Source organism: Cetorhinus maximus, chromosome 5, assembly GCF_964194155.1.
Source record: "Cetorhinus maximus chromosome 5, sCetMax3.hap1.1, whole genome shotgun sequence".
Taxonomy (NCBI): Eukaryota; Metazoa; Chordata; class Chondrichthyes; order Lamniformes; family Cetorhinidae; genus Cetorhinus; species Cetorhinus maximus.
The window spans coordinates 136473572-136497811 of record NC_135883.1 but is presented as its reverse complement, the minus strand read 5'-3'; the positions used below and the strand labels follow the sequence as shown (position 1 = coordinate 136497811).

The 24240-nt window shown below is 41.6% G+C and overlaps 1 protein-coding gene across 2 annotated transcripts in view; it reads left to right on the top strand.

Moving 5' to 3' along the window:
* The window catches only part of LOC144680932 (prolyl endopeptidase-like), a 130697-nt gene that overhangs the window by 25490 nt on the left and 80967 nt on the right, over positions 1-24240 (top strand). For both annotated transcript variants that reach the window (XR_013576648.1, XM_078542491.1), the window contains exons 5-8: positions 2472-2681; positions 8266-8387; positions 13574-13679; positions 15787-15978. Coding sequence is in view for 1 of the 2 variants with exons in the window: in XM_078542491.1 (XP_078398617.1) it covers positions 2472-2681; positions 8266-8387; positions 13574-13679; positions 15787-15978 (630 nt within the window). In the remaining variant the exon portion in view is untranslated. The remainder of the gene's footprint in view (positions 1-2471; positions 2682-8265; positions 8388-13573; positions 13680-15786; positions 15979-24240) is intronic.

Below are 24240 nucleotides of genomic sequence, written 5' to 3'. Positions count from 1 at the left end.
ACTGCAACCATGAGACTTCATGCAACACAGAGCCGATGTTGAAGTTCTTATATATAGTCATTCCAGGACTGTGAGCATCGTTGGCAAGGTCAGCATTTATTGCTCATCCCTAATTGCCCTTGAGTAGATAGTGGTGAGCTGCCTACAACTGAGTAATTATGAATTTTATTCTAGATTTTATTAATTAATTGAATTTACGCCCTTCCAACTGTGGTGGTAGAATTTGAACTTGTCTCCAGAGCATTAGTCTGGGCTTCTGCTAATGTTACTTGTCCAGTAACATTACCACGATGCTAACATCCCTGATTCCTAGGGCCAAACCCACCCAACTATACAACTATGCATCCTTTGGTTGGATATAACTGTGAGTGTGACTCATCCCAACTTGGACACCAGTTCCCAGATATCAGATCCCTTAACATTTTAAAGACCTTAATTAAATCACCCCTCAAGTACAAACCAAGTTTAAGTATTACTTCCTCACTTACATTCCAACTCCCTTGAGATGAAGGCCAAAATTACATTCACTTTTTTGAATGCTTTTTATACCAGTGCATTAGCTTTTAGTAATTTATGTACATGGACACCTAAATCCTCATCGACATCTTAGATTTGGAGAGATGTTAAGGAAATATTTATGTTTCTTTGGCCCAAGGTGCATAACCTCCATAGCTCTCCACATTGAACTCCACTTGCCATTATTTTGCTCAGCTTATCTATGTCCCTTAATCTGTTGCTCTCATTTACAGTGCTTATTGCTCTCCCTAACTTCGTGTCATCTACAAACTTGGATATATACCTTTATAATAGCTGTGCAATACCTCGATAACTAACCTCAACAGTATCCCAAGAGTGCACTCTGCCTTGCATACTGCGCGTCTTCATTATGTCAAGTGATTGCTAAATTAGCACTAATACAGCATTTGAGAGGTTTATTTTTTGATGTCGATATAAAATTGAATCAAGAAGGTTCAATTTAATTTAACTGTTGAAGCGTGAACATATTCATTTTACTGATTTAGAACACCAGTCCCAGTAATGAAAGGGCACCATTTGAATATACCTCCCCAGTTAGACTTTAAAAATTCTCATTGAAGTTTTCTTTGTAAATTTGCAGAATATTGCTTATTTGTATTGTGTAATTTAATGCTTAGCCTGTAGCATCAGGTTTTGTCTGCTGCAGGTAATGTTCACGGCCAGTGACTTCACCTATAGTATAATCAGTGCTGTGGATCAGTTCATTACCCAGTTCTCTAGAAAACTGTCAATTTGATTTATGCTAACTATATTTGATCATCTTGAATCAGCATTAAAGGCTCATTTGGGCTTTGTTTTGTCCATTCTGACCAATGCTTTGTGTCCCCTTTAGGCATATCTAATAAACTAAATTGTGTTCTGATAATATGGTGGCTGGAGAATGGAGAGCAAAGAGTAAGAGTAAATTGATGTTTTAGAGATTGGTTTCAAGGTAACCATATCCCAACAATCTGGTAATTGGGATCTGGTTTTATTGGAAACTTGGAGGCATGAACTTGTTAAAGATTGTTATTCATCAGAAGAAAATGGGACTCAATGGATCACTCTTTCGGAAAGTCAGCAAAGATGTGATGGGTGAAGTGGTCTCCTATACTGTGAAGTTATATGATTCTATGAAATAATTGCACCAGGAGCGACAAGCACTTGAATTTCTCTAAGCTGCTATAGAAACACATTCAGTGTCATGATCTGTGATCATATCATCTTAGAATGTTGTATTGAAGAAATGTCGCCTCTTGTCCTAAGTGACTAGGAATAAAACTACTATGGGCACTTTTGTCTGTAAAATGTAAATTGAATTTTGTTGGTTAGAATTTTCGTTTGTTAAAAATTGGCTTAAGTAAAATATTGGTTTTGACACAAATGTAACTTTCTTAAGTTATTCTGTCGTCTTTTAAGACAAGATAAAAATTCTAAGATTTAGATTAAAAGTACTTGTATAATGGCATGATAATTTAGTGAGTTTATTTGGAAAATAGCTGGGTATAACAGATATGGGCTTGATTCCAAGTCTCGGCTGAGTTAACTGATCTCAGATCAGTGCTGCAGTTGGTTTCAACCTCCTTTGTTAGGAAGGGCAAATATCATATACTGTTCCCACTCCTGAGCACATTCGGTAACTATTGCTGGAAGTATCTAAGTGTGGACATCTGTCAAGGACAAAATTGGGTGTGCTACCGCCCCTTTAAAATAGCTTGAGGCTGTTATAAATAATGGTCATTTGATAGAGACGTCAGAGTGCCCTCTGTGCTTGTGAATTTGTAGCTCAGCAGGCATGGTGAAACTGGCCAAAATAATTTGGCTTGTTTGACCCTTTTTGAGAATGTGTATTTTACAAAATTCTTGAACATCTACTGAATAATCAGTTCAGCATTGTAATCAGTAACTGCCAAAATAATCTAATCTTTTCAAGATTTATTTCCATCTGGTTTCAGGATATGCATTCTCTGAAGATGGTGAATATTTTGCATATGGACTAAGTACAAGTGGGTCAGACTGGGTAACCATCAAATTCTTAAAAGTTGATGGTGCTGTGGAACTTCTAGACACCCTGGAAAGAGTGAAGTTCAGCTGCATGGCTTGGACCCATGATGGAAAGGGAATATTTTACAATTGCTACCTGAACCAAGATGGAAAGAGTGATGGTAAGTTGAGCTTATATTGGAAACTAATATTAAAACGGCAAAACAACTTAACCAAATGCTTTGTGGCCACAGGTATAAACATAAGATATATCTAACATATTTCAGAATGGTATAAATTAAATGGAAATAGCAGTGATTTAATGGAATGGTATAGTTAAAAATAAATTAGGGTGGTCACTCCATGTACTTTCAATTCAACTTGGACACAAATTAATGTGATGTCAGAAGGGTAAATTCACTTTTTTAATATGTATGCTTTACAGGATGTTGATAGTGGGGGTTTCAATTATGGTAATGCTATTGAACGTCAAGAGGCGATGGTTAAATTCTCTCTTTTTGGAGATGGTCATTGCCCGGTGCTTGTGTGGCGCGAATGTTACTTGCCACTTGTCAGCCCAAGCCTGGATATTGTTCATGTCTTACTGCATTTGGACATGGATTGCTTCAGTGTCTGAGGAGTCGCAAATGGTGCCTAACATTGTGCAATTATCAGAGAACATCCCTACTTCTGACCTTATGATGGAAAAAAGGTCATTGCTGAAGCAGCTAAAGATGGTTGGGCTGAGGAACTCCTGCAGTGATGTCCTGGAGCTGAGATGACTGACCTTCAACAACCACAACCATCTTCCTTTGTGTTAGACATGACTCCAACCATTGGAGAGTTTTCTCCCCCCAATTCCCATTGGCTCCATTTTTGCTAGAGCCCCCTGGTGCCACACTCAGTCAAATGTGGCCTTGATGTCAAGGGCAGTCACTCTCACCTTACCTCAGGAATTCAGCTCTTTTGTCCATGTTTGAACCAAGGCTGTAATGAGTTCAGGAGCTGAGTGGCCCTGGCAGAACCGAAACTGGGTGTAAATGAGCGGGTTATTGCTAAGTAAGTGCCACTTGATAGCATTGTTGATGACCCCTTCCGTTACTTTACTGATGATTGAGAGCAGATTGATGGGGTAGTGATTGGCCGGGTTGGATTTGTCCTGCTTTTTGTGTACAGGACACGCCTGGGCAATCTTCAACATAGCCGGGTAGCTGCAGCGTTGTAACTCTTTTGAGTCAAAACTAAATTAACAAATCAAAGGACAAATTAAAAGGCAGCCTCTTAAAGGGAAACTGCAAAAACAAAAGACAAAGTTTAAAGGAAACTTACCAACATTAACTCAAAATGTGAATAAGGGGTTTGATAAAACACCCCAGTCCTGGAGGTGCCCACCGAGCAAGGAAGGCCTCCACGGTGCCGGTGGACACCACGTGCTCTCACTCCAGGGATACCCAGCTGCAGAAGAGGGGCAGACAGCCGGGTCGGACAACTCCTTTGATCGCCCGCTGCCTGGACCTGTTAATGGCCAACTTGGCCAGGTCCAGGAGGAGGTCCTCCTCCCTCCCGGCCCCTCACCGCACCGGTGAGATACGGTGTTGTAGATGTACTGTAACAGCTTGGCTAGGGGCGTGGCAAGTTCTGGAGTACAAGTCTTCGGTACCTTTGCCGGAATATTGTCAGGGCCCATAGCCTTTGCACTATCGATTGCCTTCATCTGTTTCTTGATATCACATGGAGTAATCGAATTGACTGAAGACCAGCATCTGTGGTGCTGGGGTCGTCTGGAGGAGGAGGCTGAGATGGATCATCCACTCACTTCAATCTTCAGCCAGAAGTGCCAAGTGCTTCAGCCTTTCCTTTTGCACTGATGTGCTGGGCTCCCCCATCATTGAGGATGGGGATATTTGTGGAACTTCCTCTTCCAGTGAGTTGTTTAATTGTCCACACCCAATTCAAGACTGGATGTGGCAGGACTGCAGAGCTTAGATCTGATTCGTTGGTTGTGGGATCGCTTAGCTCTGTCTATCACTTGCTGCTTATGCTGTTTGACAGGCAAGTAGTCCTGTGTTATAGCTTCACCAGGTTGACACCTCATTTTTAGGTATGCCTGGTGCTTCTCCTGTAATCTTCATTGAACAAGATTAATTCCCCTGGCCTGATGGTAATGGTAGAGTGGGGAATATGCACGACCATGAGGTTACAGATTGTGTTTGAGTATAGTTCTGCTGTTGATGGCCCACAGTGCCTCATGGATGCCCAATCTTGAGTTGCTAGATCTGTTCGAAATCTAACCCATTTAGCACGATGGTAGTGCCACACAGCACAGTGGAGGGTATCCTCAATGTGAAGGCGAGACTTCACCTCCACAATGACAGTGCAGTGGTCACTCCTACCGACACTGTCATGGTGAGGATGTGGTCAAGTATGTTTTTCTCTCTTGTTGGTTCCCTCACCACCTGCCGCAGACCCAGTCTAGCAGCTATGTCCTTTAGGTCAGCAGTAGTGCTATCAAGCCACTCTTGGTGATGGACATTGATGTCTCCACCCAGAGTATATTTTGTACCCTTGCCGTCGCCCTTGCTTCCTCCTTGAAGTGGTGTTCAACATAGAGGAGCACTGAAGGTGGGAGGGGGTGGAGTTTGCCCATGATGTTATAGTTAAGAAGGAAGAGTGTGATGGGTAAACATTGTAAGAGAGGAGGTATTAAATGGCTTGAAATCTTTGAAATTTAATAAATCACCAGGCCCAGCTGAAATATATCCCAAGTTGTTAAAAAAGGCAGAGGAAATTGCAGAAGCTCTGACCATTATATTGCAGGAATGGTACCAGGGAATTGGAGGACTGCTAACATTGTATCGTGGTTTAAAAAGAAAAGAAGAAATAATGTCCATTTTTGCTCATTCACTTCTCAATCTAGCAAAATTAACCTTCCCCCAATTTTAGAACCTTTCCTGCTATTTTATCTTTGTACTTTCCTGTAATTGCTCTAACCGTAACTGAATTATGATCACTACCATAAAAGTGCTCTCCCACCGATGCATTTTCTACCTGCCCAGCTTCATTGTCTAAAACTAAATTTAGAATTCCCCACACCCCCCTTGGCTTGTCACATACTGGTGATAGAAGTTCTCCTGAATGCAATTTAGGAATTCTTTGACCTCTGTACCTTTTACACTGACTGTATACCAGTTAATATTGGGGTAACTGAAATCCCCCACTATTATTATTTTGCATTTGACAGAAATTTGCCTACAAATTTACATTTTTTCATCTCCCTCCTGCTTTTTGGAGGTTGGTACTATGCTGCCAGCAATGTGATTGCCCCTTTTTTGTTCCTTGCTTCAACCCACATACCTCATTTGATGATCCCTCTAACATACCATCGCTTCGCATAGCTGCAATTGTTTCTTTAAGCAATATTACCACTCCACCTTTTTTATCCCTGTCTCTATCTTGCCTGAAAACCTGAAATAGATCTAACCAACATCATCATCCTAGGCAGTCCTTCAGGTTTGAGGATGACTTGCTTCCATTCTGGTTTGATGGGTCCTAAGATGGCTGATAAGTCCAATGCGTGATCTGCAGACTCTGCCCAATGCGGGGCAAGTGATGCTTGAAAGGTTGGGTAGATGAGTTGTTTGGAGGTTTGTGCACTCTCTCCGACCTTTTGACTTCATTTCTCTGCTTCTGACAATGTCTCTGTCTCTGTCTCCACTGCCTTTCCGAATCAACCTTCTCGATTCTGGTCGGTCACAAGCCATATTCTCCCATGAGTCGGCGGGCACCATCAGGGATGCTTTGAGGATGCTTTGCTGTTTGCCCGGGAGCCTCATGCTATGACCGAATTCAGAGTAGAGTTGTTGTTTAGGGAGTCTGCTGTCAGACATTCGAACAACATGTTCTGCCCAGCAGAGCCAATTTTGAGCGATTAGCCCCTCAATTCTGGGCAAGTTGACTTGGGAAATGATGTTGCTGTTGGACCACCTTTCTTGCCACCGGATTTGGAGGATCTTGCGAAGGCACTACTAGTGGTACTTCTCCAGTGCTTCTGAGGTGCATGCTGTATGTTGTCCAAGTATCCGAAGCATATAGCAGCGTGGTGATCACTGCTGCCCGATAAAGCATAACCTTAGTCTTAATTTGAAAATCCTGGTCCTCAAATACTCTTTTCCTCAGTTGACCAAAGGCTGACCTGGCACATTAGAGGTGATGATGAATTCCATTGTTTTATGTCTGCCTTTGTGAAGAGTAGGCGCAAAGATCTGAAAAATGATCCACATTTTCCAGAATCTCTCTCTCGATCTTAATCGGGGTGAAGCGTTGTGCTGTGGGAGCTGGTTGGAAGAGGACCTTAGTTTTCCGATGTTTAGTGAAAGGCCCAATTTCTGATATGCTTTGGAGGAGGAGCTGACCATAACCTGGAGTTCAGTTTCTGAATGAGCATGCACATGTGTCATCTGCATGTTGAAGTTCAATGACTGAGGCTGAAGTGATTTTAATTTTGGATTGAAGGTGGCGTAGGTTGGACAGTTTCTCTTCTGTTCTGTGGATTATCTCTACACTTGTGGGTAGTTTGCTGGAAGCAAGGTGCAGTATTCCTGTGAGGAGAAGGAGTTGGTACAAAAACACAACCTTATTTGACCTCGGTCTTCACTGAGATTGTGTCTGTGATGGTCCTGTTGGTAAGGATTACAGTTTACATGTTATCGTGGAGTAGACTGCACATGATGACTGCTTTCTGAGGGCAGCCAAATTTGAGGAGGATATTCCATAAGCCTTTGTGGTTCACACAGTGGAAGACTTTTGTGAGATTGAAAAGGCTCTGAAAAGTAGCTGATGCTGTTCCTTGCATTTTTCTTAAATTTACCACGCAGTGAATTTCATCTCTGTGATGCCTCTTGATGGGCAAAAATCCTACTGGGACTCTGATAGGAGTTCTTTGGCCATTGGAGGAAGCAATTGAGGAGGAATCTCAACAGAGCCAGTGACCTTCTGCCACCTTAGCTCGCCAGGACTTCTCCTGAGCCCCAACTACACAGAGCCAACTTAACAGCCATAATTTTGCTGCCTGGAGCCTGCTAACATCAGCACCTTTTTGGTATAACCATTTTCCCCTGCTGCAGAACATTCACTCCCCCAACAAACACATAGATAAATTGAAACCTTAGAATTTTCTTGAGCTCTACCCATCTGCATAACCACATAGCTTTCCAGGGCTCACTGCTTTTAAATCAATTGTAGCTCTACTTCCCAAAACAAAACAACACTCTGGGCTGAATTTCTTTGCAAGCAGTGTAGACACATCTCCAATTCTCAAGCTAAGTAAGCCCACCTGCTTTTTTATGATCTTGCTTTTCTAGCTATTAACCCTTTAAGTTAACATGGTCCTAACCTTTTAAAAGTATACTAGTCTCAAGCAGCTTTAGTTACATTTATTCCATTTTCTACAATTAACTTTAATCTTGCCAGACTAAAAATTACCTCTAAAATATACTATGAAACATGAATTAGGTATTTATAACAATTCACTGTGTACATCTGTTGGTTCTCTGCTTACTGAAATGGATGTTTATCTCTTAGATACCCAAAGCATAATAACCTGTCATTTCTAATTACAAATGCTGACTGATTTGTTCCATAGTTTCTGTTTTTATTCCCAACTTGCTATTCTTTTTTGAATAAACCAAATGCTTTACAGGAAAGCTTTTCTTAAAATATGAAAATGATGAAGACAGATGTCTTATAATTGTCATTTTTCTTAACCAGGGACTGAGACTTCTATGAATCTTCACCAGAAATTGTACTATCATAAACTGGGATTTCAACAGTCTGAGGATATATTGTGCGCTGAATTTCCAGATTACCCCAAGTGGATGGGTGGAGCTGAGGTATCGCTAAATGATAGTTTCATCTTAAATACTACTCTTTTGTTATAATTTGCTGTATTTTGATCGCAGCTACACTAGTAACTCAGTTAGGAACTAATCTTTTCAGTGACAGGAGGGAAGAGAGGACCTGAAGTGCAGTGCCATTTGATGACCTAAGTTGTCCTGTGCTAAAGTATTTGTCACCGGCCTGCCCAAGTACACCTCTCCATAAAGAAGTTATGTTAAAAGCTGTCATATTCCTTTATTAGTGCTTGACAGAAGGATTTTTTGAGCAAATATAATACTGTATTCTTTTGATAATTCAAAACTTAGTTGTGGAAATGGCCTTGGATTAGTTTTTAGGCACTTGGAAAAAAGTTTTTTTTTTGAAAAACACTTGCATTTATGTAGCACTTTTCATGACCACCAGACATCTCGAAGCACTTTATAGCCAATGAAGTACTTTCTCAAAGGGGAAAAAAGACATGAAGTTTTTTTGTTGGTACAGTATTCTCAAATGTAATGAAGACATTGACCCATGCTGGCGTTCACAGTGATAGCTGTTCTTTAAGTACCATATCCAGGTATCCATTCTTCAACTGTGACCCTACGCATTGAATGCTGGCTAGCTATTTCATCATGGGCGGTTGGGGGGGTGAGGTTAATGCTTCTAAGCCTACTTCTGTTTGCATTTGATGTCTACAAAGATGCTCTTGCTGTAGGAGATACTAGAATTTCCTTGTCATGCCCACAACCTGGCGGCTCTCATTGCTAATTTTAGTGCACTGCTATTATAGAGTCATTATGGGCAGAATTTTACGGCCCCATCATAGTGGGGGCGGGGCTGGAAAATGCGGCGAGCCATTCAGCAGGCGAAGTGGCAAAATTCCACCCTATGGCACAGAAGGGGGCCATTCAGCCCATCGAGTCCACTGGCTCTCTGTAAAGCATTTCAGTTAGCCCTATTCCTGCACCTCTGAACATTTATTTACCTCAAGTGCTTATCCAATCTCTTTTTGAAATCAATTATTGCCTCTGTTTCCACCACACTCTTAGGTAGCGAGTTCCAGGTCATTGCCACTCACCACATTGATTCCTCGCATCATAAATGCATCTCTTTCCCAAAACTTTAAATCTATGTCCCAGAGTTCTTGTACCATCAAGCAATGGGAACAGCTTTACTTTGCCCTCCTAATCTAAATCTGTCATAATCTAGTACATCTCTATCAGAACTCACCTCAGCTCCTTTACTTCAAGGAGAAATAACCTCAACTTCTTCAACCTAACCTTATAGCTAAATTCCCTCAACTTTGGAACATTCTGGTAAATCTCCCCTGCACCCCCAGAGACTGAGGCTACCAAGAAGCAGTTAAAAATTTGTGCCAGATAAGAATTGTCTTAAACAAGGAACATCTTGGCCAGCTTCTCCAGAACTTCAATGACACTATCATTGTTGTGTCCCCAATTACCATCTCAAGATAGAAGATTAATCAGAACCTTACCTGGACCAACCATATGAACACCATGGCTTCAGGAGCAAAGCAGAGGCTAAAAACTGAGGTGTGAGTGGCTCGCCTCCTAACTCCTCAAACCCTCTCTTTATTTACAAGGCTGAAGTCAGGATATATGCTCTGCCACAACAACCCTTAAGAAACTTGACACCATCTTGGAGATACCTGCTTACCTCATAGACACCTCTGTCACCGGGCTCAGTATCCATCCCTTCCACCATTGATGCACTGTAGCTGTAGTATGTACAAATCTACAGGATGCAATGAAGCATCTCACCAAGGTTAGTTCGACTGCACCTCCTGCAATTCTACCAACATAAGGATCAAGAGCAGCGGTGACATGGGATATCAACGACTTCTGAGGTCATCGAGTCATACTGAATCCTGAATTAGTCCTATCATTGATTGTTTATCATCACCAGGTTAACATACTGGAATTCGCTACCTAACCTCATCAGAAGAGCTGCTTTTGTTTGAGGAAAAGGCTCCTCACATACCTTCCTTGGATAGCTAAGGATCATCATTAGATTTATTTTATACACTAATCAATCTTTTACAATATTGTACACAGGAGAATCTGCACTTTTATTCTCTGATCCAGTGTTCTGTGTCAGAAATGTTTTTTTGCTTGTTGATCTCATTCTGTGGGAGTTCATTAATTGTGACACAGATTTCTCAGAGTCTCAAGAAAAGCACTGTGTTACGATCCGGTTAGGGACAAGTAACTTTTTTGCTTAAGGTTGACTAAGTTTGAAATCCCAGTTACCCACTAAGAGAATTATGCCATATTCTCCCACGGTTTTAAACAAACAAAATAAAGTTTACTATACAAAGTCAGAAAAGTAAAACAATCTACAATATCCATCTTATACGCTAATATTCAGAATTAACCTGAGGTAAATATGAATTAACAGGCAAACTGTGGTTGAACACACCACATTGCACATTAGATGGAAGATGCGACCAAGATACATCCCATAGATTTCTCAAACGCTCCCAGATGTCTGAGTAGTGTGAGTCACAATGTTTCATTAAAACTCTTGCCTCCCTCGTGAGAGATTTCAACTTCAACTCTTTACTTTCGAAGACCTAGCCTTTGAATTCCCTCAACGACTGTTTGCCTCCCAATGGTTGGGCCTCTTCTCTTGAGACTGTGTTCTTCGGGATTCACAAAGCTGCACTCTTGCCTCTAATTACCTGTACACTTGCAACTCTTTCGCAGACTGCTAGTTTCACTAAACTGACACTGCCCCTGAGTTTCTCTGATCTCCAGTTTCCCGCCTGTACTGAATAATAAACAGAAACAGAAATACCTGGAAAAACTCAGCAGGTCTGGCAGCATCAGCGGAGGAGAGCACAGTTGACGTTTCAAGTCCTCATGACCCTTCAACAGAACTAAGTAAAAATAGGAAAGGGGTGAAATATAAGCTGGTTTCACCCCTTTCCTATTTTTACTTAATTCTGTTGAAGGGTCATGAGGACGCGAAACGTCAACTGTGCTCTCCTCCGCCAATGCTGCCAGACCTGCTGAGTTTTTCCAGGTATTTCTGTTTCTGTTTTTGTTTTGGATTTCCAGCATCCGCAGTTTTTTGCTTTTATTTTTGCACTGAATTATAAATGACTCCCAAGACTAAACTGAGCCCTAAATGTCTGGCACTGAACCAGTGATGTTCTGTCACCTTTCAGGCCCCCTAGGAGTTCTCCTGAGCCCTAACTGCCTGGAGCCTGCTGACAGCTCTCAGGGCTTCTCTGTGAACCACACATGTCCAAAATGCAGCCAACCCCCCTCTCCCAGCAAATACAGATAAATTAAAACCACTGAACCTTCTTAAGCTCCATACATCTCAATGACAACATAGCCTTTCAGAGTTCACTGTTTTTTGTGCCTAATTTAGCTCTAACTCCCAAACAAAACACCTTTCTGGACTGTACTTCTTTGCAAGCAGTGTAGACTTAACTTCTCCAGCTAAGTAAGCCCAACTGCTGTTTTGTGGCTCCATCTCTTCTATTCTCACTCTATTAAACAAACATAGGTAACCTTCTGCACTGCAGTTTTCTTATACGGTGTTCTGGCAATCTCTAAAGCTCAGCATTATAGTTACTTTACCTTCACAACAATAATCTTCCAAGAACTAAATATTTCTTCTAAAATATTAACATGAACCATGAACAAGATATTCGTAACAACTAAATAAACAAAAAATAGATTGTGAAGATTTGATTAATTTGCTCATAGAAAATGAATTACCTAATTTTTGACAAGTAGGTCAGTTGCTTATTTTTTTAATATTGCTGCAGTTACAGTTTCATTTCATTTCATGTTTGCACAGTTTGAGGAAAACTAAGAAGCGAGCAAATGAATTTAAACCACAAGCAGAGTGATTAACTTGTTTAATATTCATCAGGTTACTTTCCAAATTATTTAAAGTTGTCATCTTGTGGATGGGAGATGATTTAACTTTATAGTGTCTTTAAATGAGACATTAAACCGTGGCCCTGTTTGCCCTCCCAAATGGACATAAAAGATCCCAGGGCACTATTTTGAAGAAGAGCAGGGGAGTTATCCCCAGTGTCTTGGCCAATATTTATCTCTTAATCAACATAACAAAAACAGATTATCTAGTCCTTATCACATCGCTGTTTGTGGGGTCTTGTTGCCTGAAAATTGGCTGCCGTATTACCTACATTACAATAGTGACTGCACTTCAAAAGAATGTTTCTTGGGATGTCCTTAGGCCATGAAAGCCACTATATAAATGCTAGTTTTTTGTTCTTTATAGACAGAACATCAGGTATAAGTGAAATTGTGAAGGCACCCAATTTCTTAAAATGTAGAATCTATTAATTTACTGGTAATAGAGGCAGAAGCATTTATTTAACATGTAGGATAATGGCTCAAAAGTTTAGGGTTGTTGATTCTCCAGGATTTAAAGATTAATCTCTTGAACAATGCAGCGAGCAGCTAGGAAGAAAAGTGTCCTTTGTTTTCAGCTATGTTTGAATGATTCTGTTATTACAGTAGTTATAAACAAATTAGAGATGGGATAGGGAGTTTGACAATCAGGAATTATACAGTTGTGTATTGAAGAGTCTGTTTCCTATTAGCGTGGGAAGGAAGTGCACTGAGGATCAGAGCAGGCGAGTTAGAAGGGCAACAAGATGTCCACTCTGGTTAAGAAGGCAATGGGGACAAGGGGTAGTATGGACTGAGGCAGATAATTGGCATTGGGTTTGAGGTTTGGTGACGTGGTAGATGGTCTTCGCCGCAAATAGATGGAGGCCTGCAATTGCACTGCAGATAGGTAAGTATTCTGTCTCCCACTGACTTATTTGATAAGCATGTAAGAAGTATAAACTAAAGAATTCTATCTTTGCAAGCACTAGAAAGAATTTTTTGTAATGGATCGAATGGGGTTAATTTCAGACTTCAGGTGAAACCCAACCAAAGTTATCAAAATCCAAGTTTACATGTAATTTTCTCTTGGTTATTTATTATATGTTTTAAAATTATTATTTACACAACTATAGTTTTGGGCCAGTCAGAATTTGTCATAGTTAATTATTTTGACTTAATAACAGACATTTATTAATAGTTTAAGGAAAAGGCTTATTTTTTAAAACAAGCTCACTTGGGTTACTTAACAGATGTTAATGGCACCTCTACATGTGATGATTCATTCATTGTCCCTGGTGTAGGTATCAGATGATGGGCAGTATGTTCTCCTGTCAATTCGAGAGGGCTGCGATCCAGTCAACCGACTTTGGTATTGTGACCTGAAAGAGTTGCCTGATGGTATCAAAGGTAAATAAATCTGGCGTTTTAGTCTCTACCACATACAATTGGTTTAATGCAACTGTCGTCGTAATGAGCTTGAAGTTAAGTGTCCCAGAATACTTCTAACTTGTTGACCATATGCTTTATTTATCATTTGTGTAAAGATATTCTATTGTAAAACAAGTACTGCTGTTCTCAATGACTGAAAGCACTCAATGTTGTACACTGTTCCCTTCATAAGTATAGCTACCAAAAGTGATGTCTTTGTTGAAATAGATTAAAATGTGAAAACAAAGTTCTACTTGTCTCTTTATGGAGACCTTGTTGAAGATATAGAACTCCAATTTTGTCAGCAAGGTAAAAACTCTTGGTGTGCATGGGCATTGGCATTTTGCCCAAGTAACTACACTTTTTACTATCTATTCAATCGTGGGATGTGGGCATCCCTGACAAAGCCAAGATTCCTGTTAACCTAAGATCTTTGTGGATATCCATCTGATATCACAGACCATTGACTTTGGGGGTGGACTCAAGTTGTTGTTTTCTGCTCTTCCCCCTTCTTTACAGTGTCACATTAACATATTGCTATCTCTGCCAAAAGGACTATACAGTTAATCTATACCCAATTCCCAATTCTCTTCCAATGTTGCAAAAAAGAATGATCACTGGCTAGAAGGGTTGCATTTGATGAAAGTTTTTCAAATTTTAGTCTAAGTTGCATTTATAGAGCTGACACAGCCTTAGGTATAGGCTAACAGTGAAGATGAGCCTTCACACTCCCGCCCCCGACCCTTCACCCTTTAATTGACCTGTCTGAATATAAAATGGAAATTTAACAAAAAATGCAGCTGAAAATAATGTACCTGCAACAGACCTCGAAGAGTGTATAGTGCATGGGCAACGGGCCCTAATTAGGCACTGCAGGACAGTCTGGGGGAGTGAGTTGGGCAACAGAAATGTTTATACTGAGTGAGATCAATAAGAGCAAATAGAGAAGGCCACACAGCTGAAGGAGATGGAAATAAACAGCAGTAGAGGCTGGAAATAGAAGTGAAAGTGGGGAAGGGGGCCCAAGAGTTTTGAGATGACTGTGGGAGAGTAGGTTAGGGGGAGCAATATAAGGATGATGTGCTGATGGTGCAGCAAAATAGATTATAATCTTGTAAATTAGTATTTAAAAGCAATAAAAAAACTAGTGAAAGAAATAAAATAATCAAAGGAAAAGACAGAATAGTATAAAAAGAAACTGTTGGGTGGAGTTCAGCCATTTGCACCACAATTTTGCCAGTGGTGTCAGGACTAAATTACCAGACTTGGTGTTGTTCATTTAAAGGGATTAGTGTTACGTTTGAGTTTTAAGTGTAAGGGTGGGTAAATTGCCACAACAGAAAATCTTGATTTTAATTTTATACATGTTTTCATTAAAAGACCTGTTACATATAATCTTTACTTTCTTTGACGATCCTCCTGCCATACTTTTCAGTCACATTTCATTCTTAATCATATTCAAACTTCTTGCAATTATCCCCAAATTTATTCTAATCTATGCAAATTTACAGTGCTTATCTCTGATTCACTTAATGAGACACCTGATTAAGTCCCACTTACACTTTCTGGACAAAGCAACATCTTGACAACTTCCAGCCCTAATCAAGCAATCCAAGAATGTTTTCATGATTTTGCAGTCATCTGTATTCTGCCTATAGTTTGATTTCTGAAGCTCATTTGGTCTCTGAAATGCCTATGAATAAATGTACCTTCTGAAAAATTGTGTTTGCACATATTTTCTGTTCAACTAAACTAGTTTTATCACAATTTTATGTCAATTCTAATCTCGAGATTCCATAATGGAATTTTTGTTTGTAAACAGCTATTGAATGCTGTAGGTACAGGCTGTATGTAGGTAGCTGCATTTACAGGCTTTGGCCATCAGGTGGGTCTGCAGAGCATTTTTTTTCAATTTTTCTGAAACCCAACTATGCCATCTTTACCTGAGGACATTAAATAGACAGAACAGAATCTAACATGGTCTGTTACTTGTCTGTGCTTCCTTGTGTTTCATACAGTAAGATAATGTTTATTAATGCCATCTTCTGAGACAAATTGGTTAATTAACTAAGTTTTGTTTTCATAGGAATTCTACCTTGGGTCAAACTAGTGGATAACTTTGATGCAGAGTATGAATATGTCACCAATGAAGGGACAGTGTTCACATTTAAGACAAATCTCACTTCTCCACATTATCGCTTAATTAATATTGACTTCAGTGATCCTGATCCTTTCAAATGGAAAACCTTAGTTGCAGAGGATAAGAAAGATGTACTAGGTAAGTGTGAAATTTGCTTTCTGTACAATTTCTATTAATTTCACTTTGTCATGTTTTACTCCAACATTTCCTGAGGTGTGTCCACTTGATCCAGCTGCTTGAGGATATATGAAAGGCACCTAAGCTGAATAGATATACTTGTAGCCATTTGGTAGTACAGAACATGAGACAATTGCTGAAAAAAGGGGACATCGAAGCTTTTTGTTTCACGCTCACCAAGACAATTCACAAGAAAATACCAATGTCAGGGAAAAAACATAGTTATATTGTGTGAGAAGAGAGTGTTGATTGGTTGCCAAGTGGACTCTGGTAGAGGCACTTCCATGGAGAATGCACCAGAGGGTGGTGACTGACAGTTAACTGCCAAGCATTGATATTTAAACCAGGCAGCTTGACTCTGGTTAAGACATTGCTCTGGTGAATGTCCCAGCAAATGACTGTCACTTATTTTATTTAGCTGAAACAGGTGTGACATCTGTACATGTTATTTCAGTCTGCAAAGAGCAAGAACCTATGTATGAATATATGTAGCTTCCAGTAAATACAAATGCGCCACATTGTGAGCCAGGATTATATAGCAAATGTTGTCCAATCGCAGAATCACATCTAATGTTGGACACTCTTTTGAGTTCTGCAAGCAGGCTGGTTGGGAATGGCCTATACCTTGCTCGTTGCGAACAGAGGAAGGGACATAAACAGAAAAAGCTGGAAAAACTTAGCAGGTCTTACAGCATCTGTGGAGAGAAAGACAGAGTTAATGTTTTGAGTCCAAATGACTCTTCTTCAGAGCTAAAGAGAAGTAAATATGTGATGAAGTTTATACTGTTTAAGGGGGTGGAGCAGGTGAAGCTGGACAGAAGGTCAGCGATAGGTGGAGACAAAGGAAAGATTGACAAAGATGTCATGAACAAAAGGACAAATGGGTGTTAATGTTAGTGGTACATGCTAAAGGAGGTGCTGATAGTGACATTAAGGTCAGAAAGCAGAATGTTGTAATAGCAGGACAAGGGTAAGCACTCTGGAAAGAACAACATTAACAAGTGACAGATGGCCCGGGTGGGGTGGGGGGAGGGGACGGTGGTGGGAAAAAAGATCGAAAATAAGAAAAGAGGTAGGGATAAAACAATGAACAAAAATGGAAATAAATAAAATAAAAATAAGTGGATAAAGAATAAAAATTTAAAAATTAAAATGAATATTGAAAAAAGGCAATAAAAAAAGGGGTGAGGATGGAGGAGAGAGTTCATGGTCTGAAGTTGTTGAGCTCAATGTTAAGTCCAGAACTCAATGTAAAGTGCCTAATCGGAAGATGAGGTGCTGTTCCTTCAGTTTGCGTTGGGCTTCAATGGAACATTGCAACAGGCCAAGGACGGACATGTGAGCATGAGAGCAGGATGGTGTGTTGAAATGGCAAGTGACAGGAAGGTCTGGGTCACGCTTGCGGACAGATCGAAGGTGTTCCGCCAAACGGGCACCCAGCCTGCGTTTGGCCTCTGCGATGTAGAGGAGACCGTATTGGGAGCATCGAAAGCAGTAGACCAAATTGAGGGAAATGCAAGTGAAGCACTGCTTCACTTGAAAGGAGTGTTTGGGCCCTTCGACGGTGAGGAGGGAAGAGGTAAAGGGGCAGGTGTTGCACCTTCTGCGACTGCATGGGTAGGTGCTGTGGGAGGGGGATGAGGTGTTGGGGGTGATGGATGAGTGGACCAGGCTGCCCAGGAGGGAACGGTCCCTACGGAATGCCAACAGTGGTGGTGGGGGGGGTGGTGAAGGGAAGATGTGTTTGGTGGTAGCATCATGCTGGAATTGACAGAAATGGTGGAGGATGATCCTTTGAAAGCAGACGCTTGTGAGGTGAAACATGAGGACAAGGGGGACGCTATCATGGTTCTGGGAGGGAGAGGAAGGTGTGAGGGCAGAGGTGCAGGAGATGGGTCGGACACGGTTGAGGGCCCTGTCAACCACTGTGGGTGGGAAACCTCGGTTAAGAAAGAAGAAAGACATGTCAGAAGCGCGTTTTGGAAAGTGGCATTATCTTTCATCTTAGCGGAAGGGACATGCTGTTTGATACGATCCGTCTGTCTTTTGGACGTACTGCCTACATACCTAGCATCACACTGGCACTGAAATTCATACACCACATTATTCATTTGTGTGATAGGAAGAATGTCTTTTTGGCTTGATAGCAGCATCCTGTTAGTGGTGAATACCACTTCTGTTGGTACAGCACAGTAACAGAATGAAACAGCTAGCTTAACCTGTTGCTCAAATTTTTGAGGTACCTTGCACTTCCAGGGTAACCTGAGGTAAACTAGGCACTTCTCAGGGCCAAAAATGATCCCCTTGGGCCTGTTCATAAGTTTGTATGATATCAGAGCCCACTTGCCAACCAATCAGCACCTTCTTCTCATACAGTATAAATACGTTGTTTTCCCTGACATTGGTATTTCTTGTGAATTACCCTGATGAATGTAAGACGAAAAGCTTCGACAGAAATGTCTCTCTTCTCAGTAATATTCAAGATATACATGTATGTTGTTGCATGCGCATAGAACGACTAAGATGACTTTGACTAAGCTGCCTTTGGAACTCCGCCTCAGATGGCGGCGGAGTTGGGGTCATTGAATATTTTTAAGATGGAGGCAGATAGATTCTTGTTAGGCAAGGGAATCAAAGGTTATCAGGGGTAGATGGGAATGTGGAATTCAAAACACAAACAGATCAGCCATGATCTTAATGAATGGCGGAGCAGGCTCAAGGGGCCAAATGGCCTACTCCTATTTCGTATGTTTCAATGAGAACTTGCCAAGTATAAATCACACGCCCTATATCTACATTGTAATCCAGCAGATTGACACATCAGTGCATTGTGCCACCCTATTTGTATATTAATTTTTCCCATTATCTGTCTTCCCCATTTATGCTAGTTGTTTTGTAACCAGCTCAGGAGGGCAGTTACTTGCCTCATGTTACTTTTTCCTTCTCTTTCTGTGTAGGGCAACCTAGGCTATTGAGTGGGCTGTGTGAGTGGCCTTCCTTCATCTTAGTGGGCTGCAAGATTGAAATCAGGCATATGCACTAACCAGAACCTCATGATTAAGAATTTGCTGGGCATGCCGATTGAACCGTAGCAGCACTTTGATTGGATACAGTCAATGTTGTGTGCAATCAACACGCACCTCAATTCACATGCCCTTGTTTTGTGCACGTATCACTTTAGTAATACTGGTAAGAAAAAAAAACGTGGAGGAAATCAGCAGAATCCGGCAACCCTGTGCATGGGCAACTGTCAGCAAAATATACTACGGGGCCACACCCAGAATCCTGATGGCTGCATACGGCCCGCAAGCCGCAGGTTGCCTACCACTGCTGTAGGGAATTCCAGGAGTATATCAGTTCCTTTGCAACATTGGTGGTGTTCCACCAGTGTTATGGCACTGGGCCACTGTGTAACATTTTTGAATGGAATGCTACAAATACACAATTCCACAAATATTAATTTTCTTTGCGATGATATCGGTACAATTTTCAAACAATTAGTTTGTGTTTGAAAATGCCTGGCACACAGTTCTCCAAAGAATTTAGAGGCTCTGCTAAATGTCCCTAAAATTGAAATTGTTTACTTTGAGATTTACTTTGTACCGATTGTGGAATGTTGCTCAGTCTTGCTCCAGTCATACTGGGTTTATTAATTCAAGTAAATCCCATTATATCCCTTGTCAATTTAAATGACAGGAAACAACATGCTACTGGACCTATTTATATCAGCTAAACGACTATATATGTAACTGAGGTCATGAATAGAAACTGGCAAAGGCCTGGCATTAACATTAAGACCATTTTGATGTTAGTAGCTTTGTTGAAGATGACCTAAAATCATAATAAATAGGAACAGGAGTAGGCCATTCAGCCCATTGAGCCTGCACTGCCTTTCAATAAGATCATGGCTGATCTGATTATAGCCTTAATCTAATTTTCTTGCCTGCCTGCCCCCTCCGCCCCCATAACCATTGCCTCCCTTGCCAATCTAAATGGGATAGATTTCAAACAGATCTAGCAACTCAAGACTGGGCATCCATGAGGCACTGTGGGCCATCAGCAGCAGCAGAACTATACTCGAGCACAATCTAACTTCATGGTCTGGCATATCCCCCACTCTACCTTTACCACCAAGCCAAGGGATCAACGCTGGTTCAATGAAGAGTGTAGGAGGGCATACCAGGAGCAGCACCAAACTGAGCTGTCAGCCTGGTGAAGCTGTAACACAGGACTACTGGTGTGCGAAACAGCATAAGCAGCCACAGATAGACAGGGCTAAGTGATCCCACAACCAAGGGATCAAATCTAAGCTTTGCAGTCCTGCCTCATCCAGTCGTGAATGATGGTGAACAATTAAACAACTCACTGGAGGAGGAGGCTCCACAAATATCCACATCCTCAATGATGGAAGAGCCCAAGACATCATTACAAAAGATAAGGCTGAAGCATTTGCAACAATCTTCAGCCAGAAGTGCCGAGTGGATGATCCATCTCGGCCTCCTCCAGAGGTCCCCAGCATCACAGATGCTAGTCTTCAGCCAATTCGATTCACTCCACGTGATATCAAGAAACGGCTGAAAGCACTGGATGCTGCAAAGACTATGGGCCCTGACAATATTCCGGCAATAGTACTGAAGACTTGTACTCCAGAACTTGCTGTGCCTCTAGCCAAGCTGTTCCAGTACAGCTACAACACTGGCATCTACCTGGCTGTGGAAAATTGCCCAGGTATGTCCTGTACACACACAGCAGGACAAATCAGGATGTTGCCTGGGCTGGAGAGTTTTAGTTATGAGGAGAGATTGGATAGGCTGAGGTTATTTTCCTTGGAGCAGAGGAGATTGAGGGGGGACATGATTGAGGTGTATAAAATTATGAGGGGCATAGATAGGGTAGACAGGAAGGAACTTTTCCCCTTGGTGGAGGGATCAATAACCAGGGGGCATAGATTTAAGCTAAGGGGCAGGAGGTTTAGAGGGGATGTAAGGAAGAATTTTTTCACCCAGAGGGTGATGAGAATCTGGAACTCACTGCCTGAAAGGGTGGTAGAAGCAGAAACCCTCATAACATTTAAGAAGTATTTGGATGTGCACTTGCGATACCATGACATACAAGGCCTAGTGCTGGAAAATGGGATTAGAATAGTTAGGTACTTGTTTAACCGGCGTAAACTCGATGGGCCGAAGGGCCTTTTTCTGTGCTGTAGACCTCTATGACTCTAAATCCAACCCGGCCCATTATCCCCCCCACCAATCAGTCTACTCTCGATCATCAGTAATGGAAGGGGTCATCAGCAGTGCTATCAAAAGGCACTTGCTTGGTAATAACTTGCTCACTGATGCCCAGTTTCGGTTCTGCCAGGGCCACTTAGCTCCTGACCTTATTACAGCCTTAGTTCAAACATGGACAAAAGAGCTGAGCTCTCGAGGTGAGGTGAGAGTGACTGCCTTTGACATCAAGGCTGCATTTGACTGAGTGTGGCATCAAGGAGCCGTTGCAAAAATGGTGTCAATGGGAATCGGGTAAACTCTCCGCTGGTTGGACTCATGCCTAGCACAAAGGAAGATGGTTGTGGTTGTTGGAAGTCAGTCATCTCAGCTCCAGGACATCACTGCAGGAGTTTCTCAGGGTAGTGTCCTAGGCCCAACCATCTTCAACTGCTTCATCAATGACCTTCCTTCCATCATAAGGTCAGAAATGGGAATGTTCACTGATGACTGCACAATGTTCACCATTTGCGACTCCTCGGATACTGAAGCAGTCCATGTCCAAATGCAGCAAGTCCTGGACAATATCCAAGCTTGGACTGACAAGTGGCAAGTAACATTCGCGCCACACAAGTGTCAGGCAACGACCATCTCCAGCAAGAGAGAATCCAACCATTGCCCCTTGATGTCCAATTGCATTACCATCACTGAATATCCCACTATCAACATCCTGAGTGTTACCATTGACTTGTAACTGAACTGGGCTAGCCATATAAATACTGTGGCTACAAGAGCAGGTCAAGGCTAGGAATCCTGCGACAACTAACTCACCTCCTGACTCCCCAAAGCCTGTCCATTATCTATAAGGCACAAGTCAGGCATGTGATGGCATACTCCCCACTTGCCTAGATGAGTGCAGCTCCCACAACACTCAAGAAGCTTGACACCATCCAGGACAGAGCAGCCCGATTGATTGGCACCACACCCACAAACATTCACTCCCTCCACCACCGACACACAGTAACAGCAGTGTGTATCATCTACAAGACACATTGCAGGAATTCACCAAGGCACCTTAGACAGCACCTTCCAAACCCACAACCACTACCATCTAGAAGGACAAGGGCAGCAGGTGGATGGGAACAGCACCACCTGGAAGTTCCCCTCCAAGTCACTCATCATCCTAACTTGGAAATATATCACTGTTCCTTGACTATTACTGGGTCAAAATCCTGGCATTCCCTTCCTAACAGCACTGTGGGTGTACCTACACCACATGGACTCCAGCGGTTCAAGAAGGCAGCTCACCACCAACTTCTCAAAGGCAACTAGGGATGGGCAATAAATGCTGGCTCAACCTGCGCAGCCCACATCCCATGAATTAATTTTTTAAAAATCAAAAAATCTGTGTAACTCAGCCTTGAATATTTTCAATGACTCAGCTTCTACTGTCCTCTGTGGAAGATAATTTCAAAGACTAACAACCCTCAGAGAGAAGAAATTCCTCTTCATCTCTGTCTTAAATGAGAGACCCCTTATTTTTAAACTGTGCCTCTTAGTTCTCGATTCCCCCATGAGAGCAAACATCCTCTCAGTATCTACCCAGTCAAGCCCCCTCAGAATCTTATATGTTTCAATAAGAGCACCTCTCATTCTTCTAAATTCCAATGAGTATAGACCCAACCTGCTCAACATTTCCTCATAAGACAACCCCCTACATCCCAGGAACCAGCCTAGGGAACTCTCTCTGAACTGCTTCCAGTGCAAGTGTATCCTTAAGTAAGGAGATAGAAAGTGTACACAATACAGGTGTGGTCTCATCAATGCCCTGTAGAGTTGTGGCAACTGCAATTCCCTACTTTTATGTTCCATCCCCCTTGCAATAAAGGTCAACATTCCATTTACCATTTCCATTTAATTACTTGCTGTACCTACCTGCTAACTTTGTGATTCATGTACAAGGACACTCAGATCCCTCTGTACTGCAGCATTTTCTACAGCCTCTCTCCACTTAAATAATATTCTGCTTTTCTATTCCTCCTCCCCAAGTGGACAACCTCACATTTTTCCACATTACACTCCATCTGCCAAATTTTTGCCCATCTGCCTAACCCATCTATATCCCTCTGCAGACTCCTCCGCACAACTCATTCCACCTATCTTTGTATTGTAGCCATATTTGCTGATGATACAGTGGGTCCCTTGATCTAAGTCATCCAGGGTACCTTCAACATACAGAATGCAAGGAGACTAATATCTTTAATAAATAATAGAATGATATGGCCTGAAAATAATTTCTCCTTTTCATGTTCATATATTTCAACCAGGTCATCTTTACTATCTGTTAACAGTTGGAAAGTATGGAGTCAGATAAAAGAAAGATGCATGAATTAGATCAACTGGCACTGAAACAACCTTCCTCGCCTAAACACTTCAAATTGCCTTCGAGAAGTAGACACCATGGAGGAATTGAAAGAGTTTTGTTGTGTTGAGAAAACCAAATGCTTGGTCAAAGAGAGAGGTTTCTGGTAGTCTTTTATTGAAGAAAGATATGTAGAATTCATAATGCAGGGGCATAATAAATAAATTTGTCACTGATGCTGAAGTAGTCAGGGTGGGGAATCGGGAATGGAAGCTACTGGCTAGAACACAAGGTGGATAAACGTACTTGTGTTGCAGATCAACCATGATCTAAATGAATGACGATATGAGCTTGAGGAGCTAAATACCTATTCCTGCCCTATGTATGCAATTGAAGAAGATTTCCCAAATAAGCTGAGATGGGGCGCTGGAGGAATTTGAGAACAAGAGGAAAATGCACCAATGAGATAGTGGCAATAAAATCATTCATTGACCCATTACATTCACCCGTTTGTGTCTCAAACTGCCCGTGGCTCCCTTGGAACATGTAAATCACCTGTTAGGTAGATTACTATAGAGAGGACAGACCCCTTTGATGCCTTTAACATCCTGTGCGCCTTCTGCAGAAAGTCACTAGATAGAGGCGTGACTGAGA